This window comes from Martes martes, assembly GCF_963455335.1.
Source record: "Martes martes genome assembly, chromosome: 13".
In the NCBI taxonomy this organism is placed as follows: Eukaryota; Metazoa; Chordata; class Mammalia; order Carnivora; family Mustelidae; genus Martes; species Martes martes.
Genome location: NC_137901.1, coordinates 75241575 through 75262386, shown reverse-complemented (window position 1 = coordinate 75262386; position 20812 = coordinate 75241575). Strand labels below are relative to the sequence as shown.

Here is a 20812-nt window from a genome sequence, read left to right as displayed (position 1 = left end):
AATGGTGCCTTGGTGTAGAAAGAGTACCGGCCTGGAGCCAGGACCTTGGCGCTGGTCATGGCTATGTCCCTCATTTCATGTGGGACCTCTGGCCTCTGCTCATTTAAGAATAAGGATGTGGGACACCTGGGTGGCTCAGTCATTAAGCGTCTGCCTTTGGCTCAGGTCATTGATCTCAGCGTCCTGGGATGGAGCCCCACATTGGGCTCCTTGCTCATCGGGGCGTCTGCTTCTCCCTCTCCCACTCCTCCTGCTTGTGTTCCCTCTCTTGCTTTCTTTGTCATAAATAAATAAAATCTGTAAAAAAAAAATTTTTTTTAAATAAGGACACTGGCCTCACTGATCCCCAAGTGTCCCCTCCTAGAGTGCAGGTTGGAGCAGGTAGATTTTTTGGGAAACTCGGTGACCTGTGCCCCTGGTTCCTAGAGGCCGGAGTGCAGGTTACTGTATCCACTAGTCAGCTTGGAATGCTCATGTGGCTAGCTCCTAGCAACTTCGTTATTTCTGAATTAGCAAAAGGACCTTGGGCCATCCCCTTGGCAGCCGGAGGGCTCTTGGCTACCCACCCACCCTTTGCCCTGACACTCTGCTTCTCTTTCCATCATGCCTCACTTGGCCAAACCCCAGCAAAGTGTCTGATGGGTAAACACATAGAAACAGAAGGCACTTATAATTAGGGGAGCATTAGGGGAGCACACTCTAGAGACAGATTTGGGCAAGAGGGTGATTATATAAACAGTGAAGTAGGCCTAAGTACAGGAATGTGGCAAGCTAGAAGGAGGTGGCCTGAGGGGCTGGCCCTTAAGTTGCTGAGCTGAGATCAGGGGATCTGAGATCAGGGGAAGGCTGAGCAAGGACCTTTGCAAGTAGCTTATATTTGCGGGTGATGAATAAGAAAGTGGCTGACTTGGGTGAAAATTCACCCCAGTTGGTGCACTGGCCTGTCCAGACTCCTCCCCACATGGCCTGATGCATGACACCAGCCTCCTCCTGAAAGATGACACCCTGTGCCCCTAGTCACCCTGTAGGCGCCTCTCAGACCCACACGACCTTGGAGCTGGTGGACGTGGCCACAGCGATGGTAAGTATTAGCACACAACTGTGAGTTCGTCTTGGTGGGAGGAAAAATCCGACTGTGACATGGGACCGCTGGCTGAACGCTGACATTCTGCCCTGCCTGGGAACCTCGCAGACCTGGCCAGGTCTGGGTATGTGTTGTGGGGGTGGGGAGCAGCTGGAAAGCAAATCATGACCCCCAACTCCAAGTCTCCCCCCACCCCCCAGTCCCCTCCAGTCTTCATTTGGTCTCCGTGCTGTACTTGTTGGTACCGAGTGGTTTCCTACATTCATGATGACTGAAGCCACGATTGCTCTGACACGTGGCAGCTACCACTTGGGTTTGGTTGGCAAGAAACAAAAATAGCTTTGGCTGAGCTCGTTTTTCAGGTCAGGTGGATTATTTCAGCGAAGGGCAACAGCTTGGCATGGCATGGTCTGGAGAGCTTCGCTGGGCAGACTTCTCTAGCCTTTACTGCTCATGGGATCCAGCTGCCTGCACAGTGCTCCTCCTGGACCACTGTGCATGTCTGGCATTGTTAGTTGACATGTCGCTCTGCTGCTCCGTCTTCCAGGGACACAGCCAGGTGTCTGGTTTTATGATCATATCCATGTGCTCGTTGTAACACTGTCCCTTTTATGGAATTTATTCATATCCACTTTTGGTGAGAGGGGGACAGTGCAAAGGTATGGGTGTCAGGGCTGGATCTGAATAGCGTCAAGGTGCCTAGCTTCTCTGAGCCACAGTTTACTGAGCTGTGAAATGGAAGTTAAAATAATGACAACAGCTCTAATATCCATCAGAGCCATTTTGAAGATTGGAGGCTGGCAGGCTTTCTACACTCGCGATCTGTACATATGTGTAAATGCTATGTTTCTAGGTTATCCCAGGAGCAAATAAATGCAGGTAAATGGGGCAAGGGTGAGTATCCCCATTTTTACAGGTGGGAAAACAGACCCAGAGTTTGGAAGCTTTCTCAACCAGTTCTCCCTTTTGTTTCTGTGTACTCACTGGGGGAAAGTGCTAGTATGGTGGCCTTTGGGTCCCATGTCATTACTCTGCAAAAAAAAAAAAGATACGTGGGTTTTTCTCTGCAGGTAACCTCTGCAAGGTCGGTGTGGGGTATTAGATCCATGGCCCCTTTCAGAATAACTACAGATCTTAAAGGATTTGCTGGGTGGGAGAGGGGGCCTGAACTGGAGAGAATTGCTGGTTCCAATGTACTGACCTGGCCTGTACCTGCCCCCACAAGCCTGCCCACCTGCCCTCGCCTCATCCTTCTCCCTGTGTCACTCATCACATGGCCTGCCTGCCATCTGCAATGCCCTGCAGCCATTCTCCTAGCCAGCGGGGATTTCCTGAGCAAATGCCCAAGGAGTTCTTGTGATGCAACCATTGCCTAGTTTGGTCAGTTTCCCAATGAGGATCAAAGTAAAGAACACCTTCTCGGGGTTCCCAGATCCCAAACCGCTGCAGCCTGGTTTTGCCTCGATGTAGCTCTTCTGTCTTCCAGGTGGTGACTCAAGTGCTTTTCTCTTTTTTCTAGGGCAAGGAGATGCTAGCATTTCAAATTTATGCAAAATGCCAGCTTACCTTCACCTATCAGGTGGAGCTCAGTGTGTGTGCACCCGGATTTATCATTCCTTCAGTACACGCTTTTGGGGTACCTCCCACGTACCCCACACCAAGCTGGACCCAAGGATCCTGAAACGAATGACAATTGGTCCATGTCTCTGGGGGTCTCCAGATGGGCCTGGGGAGACCAGCGAATGCTGTGTTTCTCCGCTGTGTTGTCTTTGTTGCCACAGTGGAGGGCCGTGGGCGTGGATTCCTCTACCCCATCACGCCCTCCCACCTTGGAAGGATGCAGCCCTCTAACCTGCTGGGCTGCCAAGGGGGCCAGAGGCCTTTGGGACATTTTTGGCAATGCCATCTGCCAATGATTAGTTTCCAAATCTTCCTCAGGGGGAACGTGTGAGCCAGCAGTTTCAGGATGCTGACCTTTCTCACTTTTTAAAACTTTTTGCAAACTTGCTCTTTGCCAGGGATGAGTTTCCTGGAAAGACTTCACATGTCTCCCAGGAGGATTTTACCATTTGGAAACAGGAGGGAGGGAGGGAGGGAGGGAGGGGAGGGAGGGAGTAGATCTGGGGGGTTCAGACCAGTAGTGGTCACCCAAGGGCAATTTTGTCCCCAGAGATGTTTGGCAAGGTCTGGAGACATTTTTGGTTGTCACAACAGAGGGGAAGGGTGCTCCTGGTACCTTTGCTGGGTAGAGGCCAGGGGTGCTACTGAGCACCCTACGAGGCACAGCATGGCCCCCGCACCAGGAATGCTCCAGCCCCTGAAGCCCATGGTGCTGTGGCTGGGGCACCTTGGGGAGAGCGCCAGGCGAGGGCATCCGACAGTTGGGTGCTGCTGGGCACGCGCTTCCGTCCATCTGTACTTGTTTCCCCCCTGGTTTCAGTTGTTTGGGGCAGTGCCTCTGGGAGTGAAAGTATTGGGTCATAGAGCAGTTTTATGTCCCACATCTTGAGGAACCACCGACCATTTTCCACAGCAGCTGCATCGTTTTACGTTCCCACCAGCTGCGTGTAGGGGTCCGGTTTCTCCCTGTCCTCGCAGGCCACTTGCTGGTTTCTTCCCTCCCTTCCCCTCTTTCTCTCTCTGCCCTCCCTCCCTCTCCTCACCTCCCCTCTTTCCCTCCCTTATTCCCTCCCTCCCACCCCCTGTCTTTTCCTTCCTTTCCTCTCTCTCCCTCCCTTTCTTTTTTCCTCCCCTGCTTTCTCTTTCCCCCCTCTCTCCTCTCCCCTCCCACAAGCCATCTTTGTGGGTGTGAAGTGGTACAGCGCAGTTCTGATTTGCATTTATGTTATGACGAGGATACATCTTTCCATGAACTAGTGGCCATTTGTATATCTTTGGAGAAATGTCTGTTCAAGTCCTTTCCACGTTTTAATTTCAGGGTGTCTTTTTGTTGTTGAGTTGTAAGTCTTATGTATATATTCTGGATATTAAATCGTTACCAAGTATGTGTTTCACAGATTTTTTTTCCATTCTGTAATCTGTCTTTTCACTTTCTTGAGAGTGCCCTTTGATGCACACAAGTGTTTAATTTGAGTGAGGCCCTCTTTATCTATTTTTTCTTTCTGCTTATGCTTCTGGTGTCACATCTGAGAATCCACTGCCAACTGCATTGTCACAACAATTTACTCCTATGTTTTCGTTTAAACTTTTTGTAGGTTTTAGTTCTTATATTTAGGTCGTCGACTCATCTTTTAAAAATGGATTTATTTATTTTAGAGAGAGAGAGCATGAGCAGGAGGGGAAGAGGGAGAGGGAGAGAGAATCCCAAACAGACTCTATGCTAAGCACAGGCCTGATGAGGGATGAGGGCATGTGGGTGGTGGGCTCAGTCTCATGCCCCTGAGATCATGTCCTGAGCCCATATCAAGATTCAGACGCTTAACCACCTGAACCACTCAGGTTCTCTAGTTGTTCACTCATTTTGAGTTAATTTTTGGGTATGGTCTGAGTTAGGAGTTCAACCTCATTCTTTCGCTTGTGGAAATCAGTTATCCCAGAACCATATGTTGGAGAGACTATTCTTTCCCCTTTGAATTTTTTTTTTAATTTGTTTATTTTCTTTAGTAATCTCCATACCCAACAAGAGGCTTGAACTCACAACCCCGAGATGGAGAGTTGCACGCTCTTCTGACTGTCCAGATGCCCTTCCCCGCCCACAATGGTCTTGATATTTTCATAGAAAATCTATTGGCCATAGATATATGGGTTTGTTTTGGGACTCTTCATTCTGTTCCATTGGTCTAGATGTCTGTCTTTATGCCAGTACCACACTATTTTGACTATTTTGACTGTAGTTTCACAGTAAGTTTTGAAATTGGGAAGTGTGAGTTCTCCAACTTTGTTCTTTTTAAAGATCGTTTTGGCTATTTGGGTTCCCTTGCAGTTCCGTATCTGTATATTGCTTCAGGGCATAGGGCCCCCTTACCAACAGAAAGTCTTCCAACTCACCAGCTTGGGATGGCTTTCATTTATTTAGGTCTTCCTTAATTTCTTTCAGCAATGTTTTGTGCCCCAGCATTGCACAGGTCTTTCACCTCCTTGGTTAAATTTAATCCTAAATATTTTGTTTATTTGGATGCTATTGTAAATGGAATTGTTTTCTTTTTTCTTTTTTTTTTTAAGATTTTATTTGAGAGAGAGAGAGAGAGAGAACATGAGCGCACCAACAGGGGGAGTGGCAGAGGGAGAGGGAGATGGAGAAGCAGGCTCCCCGCTAAGCAGGGAGCACAATGGGGGGGCTCAATCCAAGGACCTTGAGATCATGACCTGAGCTGAAGGCAGACGCTTAACCTACTGAGCCACCCAGGTACCCCTGGAATTGCTTTCTTTCTTTCTTTTTTTTTTTTTTAAGATTTTTATTTATTTATTTGACAGAGAGAGATCACAAGTAGGCAGAGAGGCAGGCAGAGAGAGAGGGAAGCAGGCTCCCTGCTGAGCAGAGAGCCCGATGTGGGGCTCAATCCCAGGATCCTGGGATCATGACCTGAGCCGAAAGCAGAGGCTTTAACCCACTGAGCCACCCAGGCGCCCCTGGAATCGCTTTCTTACCCCTGGAATTGCTTTCTTTCTTTCTTTTTTTTTTTTTTTTAAGATTTTTATTTATTTATTTGACAGAGAGAGATCACAAGTAGGCAGAGAGGCAGGCAGAGAGAGAGGGAAGCAGGCTCCCTGCTGAGCAGAGAGCCCGATGTGGGGCTCAATCCCAGGATCCTGGGATCATGACCTGAGCCGAAAGCAGAGGCTTTAACCCACTGAGCCACCCAGGCGCCCCTGGAATCGCTTTCTTAATTTCCTTTTCAGATTGTTCATTGTTGGTGCACAGAAGTACAACTAATTGATCTTGTATCCTACAATTTTGCTTAACTTGTTTATTACTCCTATTAGGGTTTTTTGTATGTGTGGGTTCTTTAGGATTTTCTGTACACAGGTATCTCTTGCTTTTTGAAAGTTCATGTTATACCACTTTCCTTCTGCAAAAGACCTATATTAGATCTACACTAGTACCTAACTGGAAGAAACCCAAGGAGGAGTTTTGCTTTTAGGAGAAAAGGTGAAAAGTGAACATAGCATTCAGCGTTTGTTTTGCAGAGAGCTGTTAGAGAGGCAGCTCATACCCTGAGCAGTGGCAGTGGCACTGCCAGGCTCCTTTGGCAAGAACTATGCTCAGCCCCTCAGAATCAAAGCCACCATAGCTTTGAACTATGTCTGTGAACATCTGAACTTTGTCTTGATTTATTTTGTGTATCCATTAGCAAGATGTGTCCTAAGCTACCCAGAAAAGCCTAAGAGAAGTTATTTCATGGGTCTAGGAATGCTAAAAAATGTGTCTATATAAATTAATGGTAATTGCTTCTTTGCTTTATGCCATTTCAACTTAAAGAAAGGTTTCATAAGAACTTCTCTACTTTTGGATAGCAGGGAAGCCTGTATCGGATCATGCCGTCTGTGATTAGAGATGATTTTATCTCTTCGTTTCCAATTTGGATGGCTTTTATTTCTTTTTCTTGTCTAATTGCTTTGGTTAGGACCTTCGGTACAATGTTGAATAGCAGTGGTGAAAGTGAGCGTCCTTGTCTTGTTCCTGATCTTAGGGGGTAAGCTTCCAGTTTTTCACCCCTGAGTATGTATCAGCTGTAGGTTTTTCATAATTATGCATTATTACACTGAAGTTCCTTTCTTTTCCTATTCTTCTGTTTTTTATCATGAAAGGGTGTTGTATTTTGCCAAATGCTTTTTTTTGGTGTTAATTGAAGTGATCATGTGGTTTTCCTCTTTGTTCAATGAATGTTCAATGAACATTGATGGATGCTGAACCACCCTTGACTGACTTTTCTTTAAAAAGAAACTTGATGGCCTTAAAAGAAAAAAAAACCCTCCTTGTCCTAAGTATAACTGGAAAATACCCTTGACAACATAGGAAATTCTGTTGTGCAAAGTCTGCAGGAATTATTCAGATCACGTGGTTCTAGGAAAACTTGAGAACTTTTCCACTTCCCTTATGAATATGATGTTGAGGGACGCCTGGGTGGCTCAGTGGGTTAAGCTTCTGCCTTCAGCCCAGGTCATGATCTCAGAGTCCTGGGATCGATGAGCCCGATGTGGGGCTCTCTGCTCAGCAGGGAGCCTGCTTCCCCACTCTCTGTGCCTGCCTCTCTGCCTACTTGTGATCTCTGTCTCTCTCTCTCTCTGCTAAATAAATAAATAAAATCTTTAAAAAAAAAGAATATGATGTTGAAATTTAAAAAGAAAAAACCATTTATTTATTTATTTTTTAAAAAAGATTTTATTTATTTATTTATTTATTTGGCAGAGAGAGAGAGAGAGATCACAAGTAGGTAGAGAGGCAGGTGGGTGGGGTGGGGCGGGGGAGGAAGCAGGCTCCCCGCCGAGCAGAGAGCCCAATTTGGGGCTCGATCCCAGGACCCTGAGATCATGACCTGAGCCAAAGGCAGAGGCTTAACCCACTGAGCCACCCAGGCACCCCAAGTAAAAACCTGTTAGATACTAAATTGATATGCTTGAGCTTTGCAGTCTAGCCTTTTATTTATTTTTTAATATTTCTGTATCCCTGTGGCAAAATTTGTTCTGAAATTTCAACATGTTCAGTTAGTGTTTTTGTTTGCTTCTCAACAATATTTACTTCTGGGGCTCCTGGGTGGCTCAGTCAGCTAAGTGTCTGCCTTTGGCTCAGGTCATGATCCCTGAATCTGGGGATCGAGTCCCGCATCGGACTCCCCACTCAGCAGGCAGTCTGCGTTTCCCTCTGCTCTCTTTCCTACTCATGTTCTCTCTCTCAAATAAATAAAATCTTTTAAGAAAAACAGTATTTACATCAAATAACAATGATCTACTCATTAGTAGGCAGAGTTAGTGTGCCAGGAAGAGGCATGGGTAAGAAATCAGAGTATCTGGATTCATGTCTTCGGCAAAATGAATTTCTGTCTATTATTAAGCTCTCGCTTAAAAAAAAAAATTGATTTGAGAGGGAAAGAGAGAGCATGCACAGGAGCAGGGGGAGAAACAGAGGGAGAAGGAGTAGCAGATTCCCCACTGATCAGGGAGCCCGACATGGGGCTCCATCCCACCACCCCGGGATCATGACCTGAGCCGAAGGCAGCTGCTTAACCAACTGAGCCACCCAGACACCCCTCCATTTTTTTCTTTCTTTCTTTCTTTTTTTTTTTTAACAACTTAATAATCACCTTTTGTTTCTCCTTTTTTCCCTCTATTTTTGTTTTGTTTCTCCTTTTGTTTCTCCATTTTTGTTTCTCCATTTTTCAGTTAATGGGCATTTGGACTGTTTCTACTTTTTGGGTGTTATGAGTCTATAACAAGAGCCCTTTAAGAGGTGTGATCTGTTTCTCTCTTCCATGCATGTTTCTGATTCATGGTGAGCATGTGTTCATGTACCTAAATTAGAGATGAGAGGCTGACATCCCGAGGCGTTCAGGAATGTGCCCAGGACCACAGAGCACATTGTGGGCAGAGCCGTTTTGCCCACTGCCTTTGGCCTCTGACCCTCTCAGCTGAATACACAGAACCCCAGCTGCTTCTCGCCCCACAAGCCCCTTGAAGATGGAAATAACTCAATTGCGTAGACTCTGAAATGTCTTTTCCTTTTTCCTTGCAGGTTTTCTGAATGATATTGCTTCTTTTTCTATCTTGTTTGATTTTCTCCTGCTTGACCTTTTCCTGGTTAAAAATCTGGGGGAAAATGACAGACTCTATGCAAGTCACCAAGAGTAAATCAGAAGGGAGCTGTATCTCAAGCCAGGACCCCTTTCCAGGCTCAGACAGCTCAGGGGAGCCACCCCAGAAAAACAGTGACTGCAGCCCTCTGCCAGAGACTCCTAACCAGGCCAAGCCAGCCTCCCACAGAGGTCCCAAAGATGCCTGTCGGCAGAGAACTTCCAGGCCACCCCCACACCAGAATCCCCCAGGAAACCCCCGTACCTCGGATAACATCCCGGCAGCTCTCCAAGCCAATGGGACGGGGACCGAAAGCCTAAAGACCCTGGATACCAGTGGCCTGCCATCTCCAGCCAAGCCCCAGGGCCAGCGAGCCAAACCCTTCTCCAAAGAAGACGAGAAGCAAGAGCACATCAAGAGGCAGCTGATGACCAACTTCATCCTGGGCTCCTTTGATGACAACTCCTCCGATGAGGACCCTGCTGCTGGCTTGTTCCGAGAGTCTTCCCGGAAGGGCAGCCGGGCCAGCCTGGGGACCGTGTCCCTGGAGGCCGCTCCGACTGTAGGCGAGTCCGAGAACCCCATCCCCGCTATGAGGTAATGTGCCCTGGGTCCTCAAGAGGGGGGAGCACAGAGTTAGGGTGAAGGCTGCCCCCTTTTCCGCTCAGTCAAGCTGTCCGCTCATGCCCACGTGTTGAGGGTGGTTACGGGAAATGCGGGAAACGTAAGTCTTGCCTTTTTCCTTCCTTCCTTTCAAAATTATTTATTGAGCATCTACTGCATCTACAGGGCCCTATGCCGGGAAACTGTCCTTTTAGAAGGATTTGGCCTGGTCGGGAAGACGGCCTTGTGTGTGATTCGTTAGAATTTAAACTGAATGAGCTAGGGCTGATAAGAACCACAGGGGACAGTGGGGGCCTGGAGGGAGGGCCAGTTTCCCTGCCTCCTGACGAGACAGTCATGTATTTGTTCGTTGGTTCTTTCAATGGGTAACTAACAACTGAAATCCATGCCTCCCCCTAGGGGTGCCTTCAGAGCAGAAACGCAGGTATGTTTGCTGGAAACCAGTGCCCGTAGGTCCCTGCTGGTGGGAGTGTGTCCTAGGTGTGCAGTTCTTGGCTTTGTTTGTTTGTTTTTGTGGTGGTGTTCAAGCTTTGCCACCTCCCTTCCCCAGTTACAAACAGAATACAGTAGTTCCAGGTGGGAAACGCAGGGAACAGACAAGCAGGGAAAAGAGCCGCCAACCATCATTCCGCAGGTCGGAGAGCTCTCTGCCCACCTTCCAGGGTTTCTTCCCTCCTCCTGGTCTGTTCCCTCCACTAGGGGTACAGTCTCACTGGCTATTCCTTTCAGCACCTCTTGTACTCTCTCTCCCAAATGTGAAAAGCTGGACGAGGAGGTGGCTTCTTCCATTCAGGCACCCATGTTCCCAGGGAGCTCAAGTTGAGCCCTGGTGACTGGAAGTAGAACGTAGAGAAAAGAGAAAAGTCAAGTATTCCCCATCCTGATGATCTCCAGGGGGAAACTAGTTTGAGGTTCTGGAAGGGTTCAAGGAAGGGAAAGCTTCAGGTCTGGTATAAAGTTCAACCTTGGCTCTGCCGCCCCCCACCCCCTACTGTGTGACCTTGGGCGTGGCATTCCCCTGTCCCTGCCTCAGCTTCTCATCTGGAAAATGCTCACAGGATTCAATGGGATAATGTTTGTGAAGTATGCACAGGGCTGGGTACACAGTAGGTACTTAATAAGCGGTAGATTCCCCTATAGCTCCCTTCCTTGTCTTGTTCTTTCTCCCCTACCCCCAGCACCCACTTCACCCATCACTTTCCCATTTATATCAATTATCCACTGATCCCTTAGAACAACAGTACAAGGCTGGTGGTGGTGGGTCCCCATTTTACAGATGATAAAACTGGGGCTCAAAGGTGAAGTGCCTTTCCCAAGATCACACAGCTGGGAGGCAGCAGAGCCAAGCTTCGAGGCCAGGTTTTCCAGACTGCAGATGGGGTTCCACTGTGCCTCGGTGTGGTCCCTCCAGCGATCGCCAATATTCGCGTTCCTCTGAACTGGTTCTTAACTTTCAACATGGCAATTTCAATAGGGATTAGGGAAAAGTAAGTGAAATGAATTCCCCCAAATTGACAAACATCCGAGATTATGTTAGAAGTGGATGTCCGACCCCGGGTTGCTAAGTGGTATCTAAGTAGGGCAGGTGGGCGAGATACATTTATCACAACAGCCCCAGCGGGAAGCAAGATGGATACATTGCTACTTTCAAAGAGCATCCCAGCAGGGAGGTGGGAAAAGTACAAATAAACAGGTTAACTGATGATCTCTCAGTGTGTCCAATGCCAGGAGGAAGACAGGTTTCAGGAGAAGGGGCCCCTGAGGGGATCTATTTTAGAATGAGGTGGTCAGGTCAGTGGAGAGCTCTCGGAAGAGGCAACTTTCAAATTAGACTTGAGCAGGCCAACAGAACTTTCTGCCATGATGGAATGTTCTAGAACTGTGCTGTCCAGTATGGTAGCCTTTAGTCACCTGTGACTATGGAGATTGACCTGTGGCTAGTGTGCCGGAAGAAGTGAACTTAAAAATTTAATTTTAATTACTTGAAATTTAAGTAGCGTCATGGGTCTGCTGGCTATTACATCAGCATAGCTCACTGTCTTCCACCACCATTTTTAGGGGTCTTCTCTGGTTTGTGCTTAAACCACAGCTTTTCTGAGCTGGTGAATTTATGAAGGCAAAAGATCCTTAACTAAGTAAGGTCCTATCTTTGCATGACAGAAAGCCAAAATATTAAATGAGTTTTCTGCCTTTGTATCTTCATTGTGTAGAAACTTAGCACTATAGGTAAATCATTTATCATGCCTTATCCCAGGACTGGGGGAAAGGGGGGGCAGAGAGTCTTGGTTTTTTATAAACTGTGGGGTGGTGGGAGATGCAAAGGGCTATAGGAGGGCACAAAGAAGACACTGCGCTGTGTAACCTTGGGTGGGACCCTTACCCTCTCTGAACCTCTACTTCCTCATCTCCAGCATGAGGAGGCTGGAGCAGACCCCTGAAGTGTGACACAAATCTCACCTACGGTTATTTTGCCCCCAGTCGATGCGCTTTTCAGAGTCTGGAATTGAGGATTTTGGCACCCAGGACAACTCAGGTAGTTCTGCTGGTGCCTCCCAAGATACTGGCATCTCTGTGAGGAATGTTGCAAACTCCAGCAGGGTCCCCAAATGAGGGGCCTCTGACAAAGGAGACCAGCATGGGTTTGTTGTTCCTAATGACCTGGGATGAGAATCCCATGGGGCGTTATCTTCAGGGAATCAAGGCTTAGACCCTTGTCCTGGTGCTGCTGTCTCTGGTGGTTGGTTGGATGAAAAAGCTGATGTCATAACCTGTGTGTTCCTGCCTGTTGGAAGCAGTGATATCAGAACGAAGGTGAGGGTTCCATCATCCTCTTGTAGAGTTTTTCCTCTGATATTTTTGCATCTTTGGAACCCTCAGTAGCCTGGTGTTTGGCAGCCCCCACCTTGACCCTTTTGCTCACATCCATTGGTAGTGTCTTGGGTCAACTCTGAAGAAATGTTCAGGGGGACCTCCCAATCCCCCCCAAACCCTCCAGAGTGTTGCTTTGTGGAGAGCCACTGCTGGGCTTTTCCTCTTATACAGGATGGAAATGCCTCTTCCCTGAGGCCCACAGGTCAAAAGCCCAGGCCACTTTCAGATGTGGGCAGGTTACTTGCAATCATCTGGAGGATTGAGGGAATGAAGCCCGACATAGAAGACCAATGTGGTGATAAAGCACCCCTGTTAGAATCCCGAAAGCTCCCTGTATTATTATTTTTTTCTGATCAGCTGCTAAATCACCTGCACTCTTGGGCACATCCCCTAACTTTTGGAGGCTCAGTTTCTGCAATATGGCGGCTGGAAGTGGGGGTTTCAACTAGTTCTTGCAGCCCTTCCCATGTCACAGACAAAGCTGAGACCTGGCAGGGGTGGGGGGCGGTTATTCCAGGGGTCTGCACTCACATGGAAGCCACAGCAAAGCAGTGGCAGAGGTATATCTGTGGATTCTCCTGCTGTAGGCAGGTTCTGCAGAGCTACTTGGTCTCCGTGTCACCTCAAGGTCACCTTGTGGTCCATGCTGCTTCCTGCCAGGCCACCAGCCAGGCAGCTGGATAGAAAAAGTGCCCGTTTACTTCTGTGGCTTGGAGGGAGCTCTTTTTGAATGATCTTCAACAGGGCCTTTGTCTTCCCCCTGTGCCCTCACGTTTCCAGAATACTCACACTTGCATCCCCATTCTGGGCCTTTGTTTCTGCTGTTCCCTCTGAACTGAGATGCTCACTTTCTCCTTCATGCCCTTAAACCTCCCCCTAGGGCCTGCATCCAGGTGTGTGACCTGTGAGGTCAGCTCTGCTGTCACCCTCTTGAAATTCTTAATAACTTTCAAACAAGGGCCTCCACATTTTCATTTTGCACTGGGGTCCACACATTCTGTAGCCCATCCTACCTGCCCTTCAAAGTCACCTCCTCTGAAGGGCCTTCCATGTCCTTTGCCATCTTTATTTTTTTTTAATTTCTATTATTTTTTAAAGATTTTATTTATTTGAGAGAGAGAATGAAAGAGTGGGCACATGAGCAGGGGGAGGGCTAGAGGGAGAGGGAGAAGCAGACTCCTGACTAAGCTGGGAGCCCGACACGGGGCTTGATCCCAGGACCCTGAGATCATGACCTAAGCCAAAGGCAGACACTCAACTGACTGAGCCACTCAGGTCCCCCCTATGCCATCTTTAAAGTATTCCCCATATGGCCCTGTTTCCTGATTAATTGCTCTGGTGTGTTTTCACAATACTTAATCACTCCTGGAGATTGTGTCTTAAATTTCCTTATGTGTTGACTTGGTTGTTACCTATCTCCTACACTGGCTGGCAAACTCTGTGAAAATGGGGGCCATATGGGTTTCTGCTTTTCCCCACCTCCTAATATAGTGTGGGTTCATGGTAGATGCTGCATAAATAAATGCATGAAGCAGTGAGCGACCCAGGCTTGCCAAAGACAGAATTCTGCATTCCTGGGGGATGCAAAACACTTTATGAATGATCTAGGAATGAATGAATGAATGAACAGATGGATGGATGTATGAACAAATGAATGGATGGATGAATGAATGAATGAACAAATGGATGCATCAATGGATGGATGAAGGAAGGAAGGAAGGAAGGAACAGATGGATGAATGGATGGATGGATGCACAAACGAATGGGTGCATGGAAGGATAGATGAATGGATATGGATGAATGCACAAATGAATAGATGGATGAATGAATGAGTGGATGGATGGATGAATGGATGGATGGGTGGATGGATGGATGGATGGATGGGTGGATGGATGGATGGATGGCTTATGAACAGATGGATGGATGGGTGGATAGATGGATGGATGGATGGATGGATGGATGGATGGGTGAATGGATGGATGGATGGATGGGTGGGTGGATGGATGGGTGGGTGGGTGGGTGGATGGATGGCTGGCTGGGTGGGTGGGTGAATGGATGGATGGATGGATGGGTGGGTGGATGGGTGGATGGATGGATGGATAGGCATTTTATTGTTGCTTTTTGGCAGAAGTAGCATTTTTGTTTTCATCAAACTCTTTCTGATTCAATCTTGTGATTTTGTAGACTAGTTTTGTGGTTAAACCCTAATTTTTCCTCAGCATTTTATATGGTTATACAATCTCCCTATTCCCTTCCATCTTCCCAGCTGGTGAGGGCAGGCTGTGAGTATGGACCCAAAGACTTTGTGTTGTCTGTCCAAGTAGGCTTCTCATCTCCTCCCTTTTGGGTTTGTCTCAGGCCAGGGGTTGGGATCAGCTCTTCCTTAGACTTGGAGATAAATCTGGTGAGACCATTACATGTGACAGAATAGTTGCTCACATATTGCGAAATGAAGGTTACAGGGTAATCCCACTTTGGTCAACAAGGGGCAATGTGATTGGTGTGGGTCAACAAGGGGCACAATGGGTCTGGGATAAGATATTGGTTCAGAGCTATCTCCTACTAGTTTGTTACTCTAATAGTTCTACCCCGTGAGGTGCATGTATGAACTGAATGGAATGGGACAGGTTTAGAACTGCTCAACTGCAGTCCTGAAATTTGAAGTTATGACCCAGAAGTTCATCAGTTGGCCATGAACTCATTTAGAAGAAAAATCCAGCTTCAATAGATGTGTAGTTCTTTGGAGTCTTTGTTTATCCTGTTTTGTGTGAATATTCATGCCTTCTGCTGCAGAAAGAGTAACATGAAAAGGTAAAACATAAAGCTTTACCATCCCCCCCCCCCCACCAAAAGTTCTCAAACTCCAAAGTGTTCTGGTCCTGGGAGTTTTGCATTTCAGATAAGGGATTATGGGTAATGTAATGTGCTTACAATGTTCCTGTCAATTAGTAGGGACAGAAAATGCTTGTGCTTCATAAATGTGTTTGTGTGTGTGTGGCTGGAAAGTCTATAAGGAATGTGTCAAAAGAGTTAGCAATCATTGTCTTTATATGGTACAGTTATAAGTCATTCAGAGTTTCTTCTGCATTTTCTAACTTCCTGCTGTAAATATTGTTATAACAAGTATTAATAATGTTTACTAATAAAACATTATAAAAAATCTTGGAGGGGTGTGAGCCAGTCGTCTCACTTCCTAGATAAGAAGCTGACACCCAGAGAGGTTCAGGGGTCTATCAGGGGTCTATCAGGGCTCTATCAGGGATCATCCCAGCAGGATGATCATAGCTCCTGAGGGCCAATGGGACCCAGACCCTCAGCAGGTGCAGATCAGAAACTGGTCTGCAAACTCCAACTGTTGACTCCTAGCCTGGGCTCCAGGAAAGGTGTCTCCACCCTCATCCTAACCTGTTCTTAGCATTAGTGAGAAGAGTCAGGAGACAAGGCAGCCATTAAGCTGTGTGACCTTGGGGATGTCACCTACCCTGGCAGGGGGCTGGACTGGGATGCTCTGAAGTCCTTGGTGGCTCTAGCAGGCTTTGCTTTCGTTTCTTCATGTGCGGAAGGGTGCATGAGGGGCTGGGATCAAGTTTGTTCATTTAGAACCATTTTCTCTTTGGCTGGTGTGGGTACCAGGTAAGCCTAAGGACAAGGTTAGAGATGAAACAGTCAAGTGGAGAAGCTAATGTTGGTCCCATCCCTTCATTGGCTTGGAAGCATTTACCGTAGCCCTGCTGGGTGCCAGGCTCTGTGACAGCCCTATGGATGCACAGACGGTGGGACTGGCCTCCTGCCCCAAGGAAGGCCCTCGGAGGAGCCTCAGAGGCCACAAGCCCAGAGCACTTCCCACTGTAGGTGGAGAGAGTGGCCAGCTGCGGGCTGGCAAGCGGACTCCTCCAGTTGGCTGTCAGGTGGCCTGGGCTGAGCTTTTCCCTTTCTGGGCCTCACCATCCTCCAGAACAAGGTCACAGTGAGGTCCCTACCTCACAGGGCTGCTGTCAGGCTTACTTGAGTGGCTGGGAGCCCCGCACTTCAAGCCGTGCCTCAGCGCTATCTCCGTCATTCCATGCAAAGCACAGGTGTCCTACCCGGGACCCATGGTCCCATCACAGACCAGCCCCACGACCTCTCTCAGCTGCAGTTTCCTTCTCTGTCGAGACGGGATAATGCTGGGGTCCACCTCACAAGCGTGCTGAGATCACAGGAGAGGAAGTGGCAGGGGCGGATGGCCCAGGGGCTGCCTCATGTGCTGTCACTGGAATGGGCACCTTCCAGAGCTCTCCCCTGTGGCCATGGAGCTTCCCAAGCCCCGCCCGGCATATAGCTTTAAGGTATAGCAACCTGTGTCCACAGAGGAGGAAGAGGAAGGAGGCAGGTGAAGTGTCCCTGACAAATGGATGAAATACATGGGACCTTCCCTGCCCCCCACCCCCCTCCCTGCAACTGCTTGCTTCCGTGCTGCAAGTGTAGAGTTTAAGAGATCTTTTGCAAGGCAGACCTCAGATCCCGAGGAGGCATAGTGAAGGAACAGCAGGTGAGCACGCTGACCCCTGGGACCTCGCTTCACCCTTCTGTCTCAAGTTGCATCCTGGGGCAGCTTGCCGTGGGCACCCCCAAGTGCTTCCTGCTCGTCATCACCCTCTACACCTGTCCCCTGCTCCAAGTAGCAAGCAGGTCAGAAAATTTTTAATGGCCTATAAATATTTTTATCTGTCCCTCGATGAAATCCCATGAATCTTTTGATGGTGTTTTAATTTATTCTTTCCTTTATTGACTTCGGGAAGGGCTGGCAGAAGCCCCATTTCCAAAACTCTTTAGCTCCTAAGGTGTTTTCTGGGAGTTTAAGGGAAAGGGGGAGGATCCCCTGTTTTTGCATTGTTTCATTTGTGGACTAGATATTGAGGTTCGGAAGAGGCTGGCATTCATGCAGGGTGCAGAGCGCCCGAACATCCCTTTCTGTCTCAAGTATCTGTATCCCGCTTTAGAAAAATCTGTCACTTCTGCTCTATGCTTCATGTAACAATTCTCCCATCACGTATCAAGAGGGATTGCTTTATTTTTCTTTGAACGAATGCACTCTATAGGTGGGTGGTGTCATAGAGAAGTGGAGAGAAGAGGTTTGCTCAAGGTCACGCAGAGTGTAGGGACGGGCTTGAGGCCCCTCACGGCTCAGGCCTTTTTACACTGTGCGGCTAACCACTAGCAAGTGCACTCTCTTGGCGTGTGTGTTTTGCCGCTGGCCTGGGTTTTCCCTCTGCAATACCAACTAGTTAAATTTAGCCTCTGAGGAGTCTGATCAGAAGGCCTTATAGCATGAAACTGCCTCTCCAGCCAAGCTGGGAATGTGTCATTGAAATCACAGTGACGGTTGTTTAAAGGGGATGTTTATGTAAAGGCGATGTGTGTAGACGTGCACATTACTCTTTCCTTCCCATCTTCTATATCTTATAATGAAAGCAGAGAAAAATCCAAGTCATGACCGCTCTGATGACATGCAAAGCGCAGATATCGAAGTAAAATGCCTTTCTTGAGAAGTGAGGCATGGCAGGATGTCTCCAAGGCTGTATTAGTGGAGAAATTAGCATAACCACAGTGTTCAACAGGCATTGGGGTTTTGTCCATAGAGAATAAAAATCCAGAGCGATGCGAGTACGCCGGTGAGTGTTCTCTCCCATTTGATCCTTGGGGTGGGATAGAGGTGTTTTGAAATATTTTCATTTTCTGATTTTAACTCTTTTCCCTATTTTGAGGTGATTATATTTAAATTTGGGTCATTTAGAAGATGAATTTGGGGGGGTTTGGAACTTTAAAAAGTAAATCAGCCTATGGCGAATTGGTTTTTTGGGGAGGGAGTGAAGACAAGGCCATGAAGAACCTGCGAGAAACTCTGAAGAACTGAGAATTGTGTTCACCTGTTTTATCTGTTGAAAAAGTTACTATATGGTTAGAGCACAGCTAACCGGTGCCCTCACGCTGGGCTGCTTATCTGATTCCTAGGGGTAATTCACATTGTGGCCACAGAGTGGGACTCCTGGAGGTGTGGCCCCAGCTGTGCCTTTCCATGGGGATTCATTTGCAAACATTTCCATTATTTTTTGGTTTTTGTTGGCTGTGAACATAGGCTGTATTTATTATTATGCAATATTTTCTAGGCAGTGTTTTCAATCCCTTTTATTTGTTAGAACTCCTTGCGGAAGCATTCATTCATTCGACCTAGAATGGTTTGCCTGGGTTCAAGGCTCAGTTCTGTCACCCTTGGTGAAGCATACATCCCTGGGTCACATTTACTTATCTGCATTAGGGAAGTAAACACAAAAGGACCTCTCTGAAAGAAGACAAAGGCACAAAAAGAGCCTCCAGTGTGTGTGAGTCTTAACCAGAAAGATGCTTATTCTTTAAGGATGTTCTTATTTTGAATGTGGTTGACACACAATGTTACATTCGTTTCGGGTGTATGACATAGTGACTGGGCACGTTTGTACCTTATGGGGCGCTCGTGGCGAGTGTAGCTACCAGCTGTCACCAGTCATCACCACCATGGCAGCGGTGACTGGATTCCCTGTGCTGTGCCTTTTTATTCCCGTGACTTCTTCATTCGGTAACTGGAAGTCAGAAAGAAACCTGTTCAGGGTCAGTCACAGGGCAGCTGGCATCTTTCCTGTCTCCAAAGAGCTGCTTTTACCAGGTGACCCAGGTGGTCCGGAGTGCGTGTTAGGAGCTCGCTCTGGGGCCAGGAGGGCCTGGAGCAAACATGTCCCCGGGAGTAGTGGTGAAAGAATAAGCAAAAACAGGAACTTGGAAGCCAGAAGTTAACATACCTTCGGGGGACTTTTACCAGGCACTCTGCTGACATCTGGCTCATATTTTAAATAAACCCCATTTTCCACCACTTCTCTATTTGGGTGTATTCAAGCACATTAAAGGCCTGCGGGTTTTTCCCCAGTTGCGTGTGTAGGGGGGCGGTACCATCCTGGAACCCTTCTTCCCCCGTCAGGGGAGCGGGGGAGGAAAGTAGCCAAGAAGGCTTTTCTAAGTCTCTGGCCACCTGCGCCTGGTGCCCAAGGTCAGCGGCCGCTCCGTGATTGGCCGGTCCGGGGGGGCGGGGCCTGGTTCTGTCAGGGACAGGAGGCGGGGCCAGGTGAGGGGGCGGGGACCCTTCTGGGAGGAGGTGTCCGTTTGGGGGGCGGGGCCTGGATGGGCGCGTCTGTCCCCGGACACTTGGGCGCAGGACTGTTTTCGGGATGGAGGAAACGCCGCTCTTGGTTGGACACCCACAGGCTGCAGCACCACCCGGCGCCAGCTGCTCTCGGACCGCACCTCCGCTTCCCTGTCTCGACCTGGCTGCCCTGCTGGGCTCCGGGACCAGGGTCCGCTCAGGAGGTTAAGGGGGCAAGCTCTGCATCCCGGCAGGAGCCAGGTGGGGTTGACCGGCGGGCATGTCAATATGAGCCCTGCCAAGTGCAAGGTCTGTTTCCCTGATCGCAAAGTAAAGTAAGTAAGTCTGCAATTTTAATGACCGTTATCTTTTGCCAACTTATGCAGCGTGGCCCCGCGCCCCCAGTAAAGACAAGCTCTGTGTCCCCTTAGTACTACCTTCTCTTCCCCGCCCCCATCAAAGAAATGCAGGCTTCAGTTCTGCCACTGGGTAGGTGGAGCTCGCCTTGCAAACGCGAGCTGACCTTGGTGGTTGGAGGGGAGGCAGGATTGGCCGGATTTGTCTGGTGACGTTGATTGGAGGGGCCCTCAGGAACACACAGGTGGATAGGCTGGCAGGGGCCACGCTTTCCTCCTCTTCCTCCCCTTATCCTTGATAAAGCCTTGACGGTTGTGGAACGCAAGCCTTTTTTGAAGTGATTATGAATCCTAGGGCAGGTCAAGGGCCACCTGAGCAGGCATCGCATTTAAGGTTATTTAATGAACAATGTGTAGGCATTTCTGTGCCCTAGCACTTCCTGGCCCCACCTGCTTGATTTCTTGTCTTCATTTTATGGCATTTAAAAAAATTATTAAAGTAATGTTATGTTTGTTGTTGAGAAGTCAAAAAATTCTAGATAAGCTGAAAAGAGGAACAAAATTCACCCCTAGCCACCTCCCCCAACTCACCACGGCTGATCCCATGATCTTTATTAACAGTTGCTGGATACTTCCTCAGGGAACTGAGGTCCCTTGGAGACAGAAGTATGGTTATTTAGATCCAAAGATGGGAGGTCCAGAGAGGGCAAGAGATATGCCTCAGATATTTAGCCAGCCCTCCAGGAGGGAGACTGACCTTCTAGTTCCCTGGTCCTTCTGCAAAGGAGAATAATGGGGCCATCAGAGGGACCCTTCTTGGATTGCTCAGGGTGTGTCTGAGCAAAGGACCTTCAGAGGGGCAGGGTTCGGGTATGGATCATGGTCTTTCTTGTGCACTAAGTTTTTGGTGGAGCATGGCAGTCCTGTTTCTTGCACTTTCCAAGCCCTGACCTAACTTCCCTGGCAAAACCCTTC

General features: G+C 48.2%; 1 protein-coding gene across 2 annotated transcripts in view; it reads left to right on the top strand.

Moving 5' to 3' along the window:
* Window positions 1–8783: 8783 nt before the first annotated feature.
* The window catches only part of ACACB (acetyl-CoA carboxylase beta), a gene marked incomplete at its 5' end in the record, with an annotated part of 99806 nt that continues 87777 nt past the window's right edge, over window positions 8784–20812 (top strand). The window contains one exon of one of the 2 annotated variants that reach the window (XM_080821058.1): window positions 8784–9430. In XM_080821058.1, coding sequence (XP_080677184.1) covers window positions 8784–9430 — 647 coding nt within the window. Of the gene's footprint in view, window positions 9431–19571; window positions 19817–20812 lie in introns of those variants that run through there. The other variant, XM_080821057.1, reaches the window with a different exon arrangement.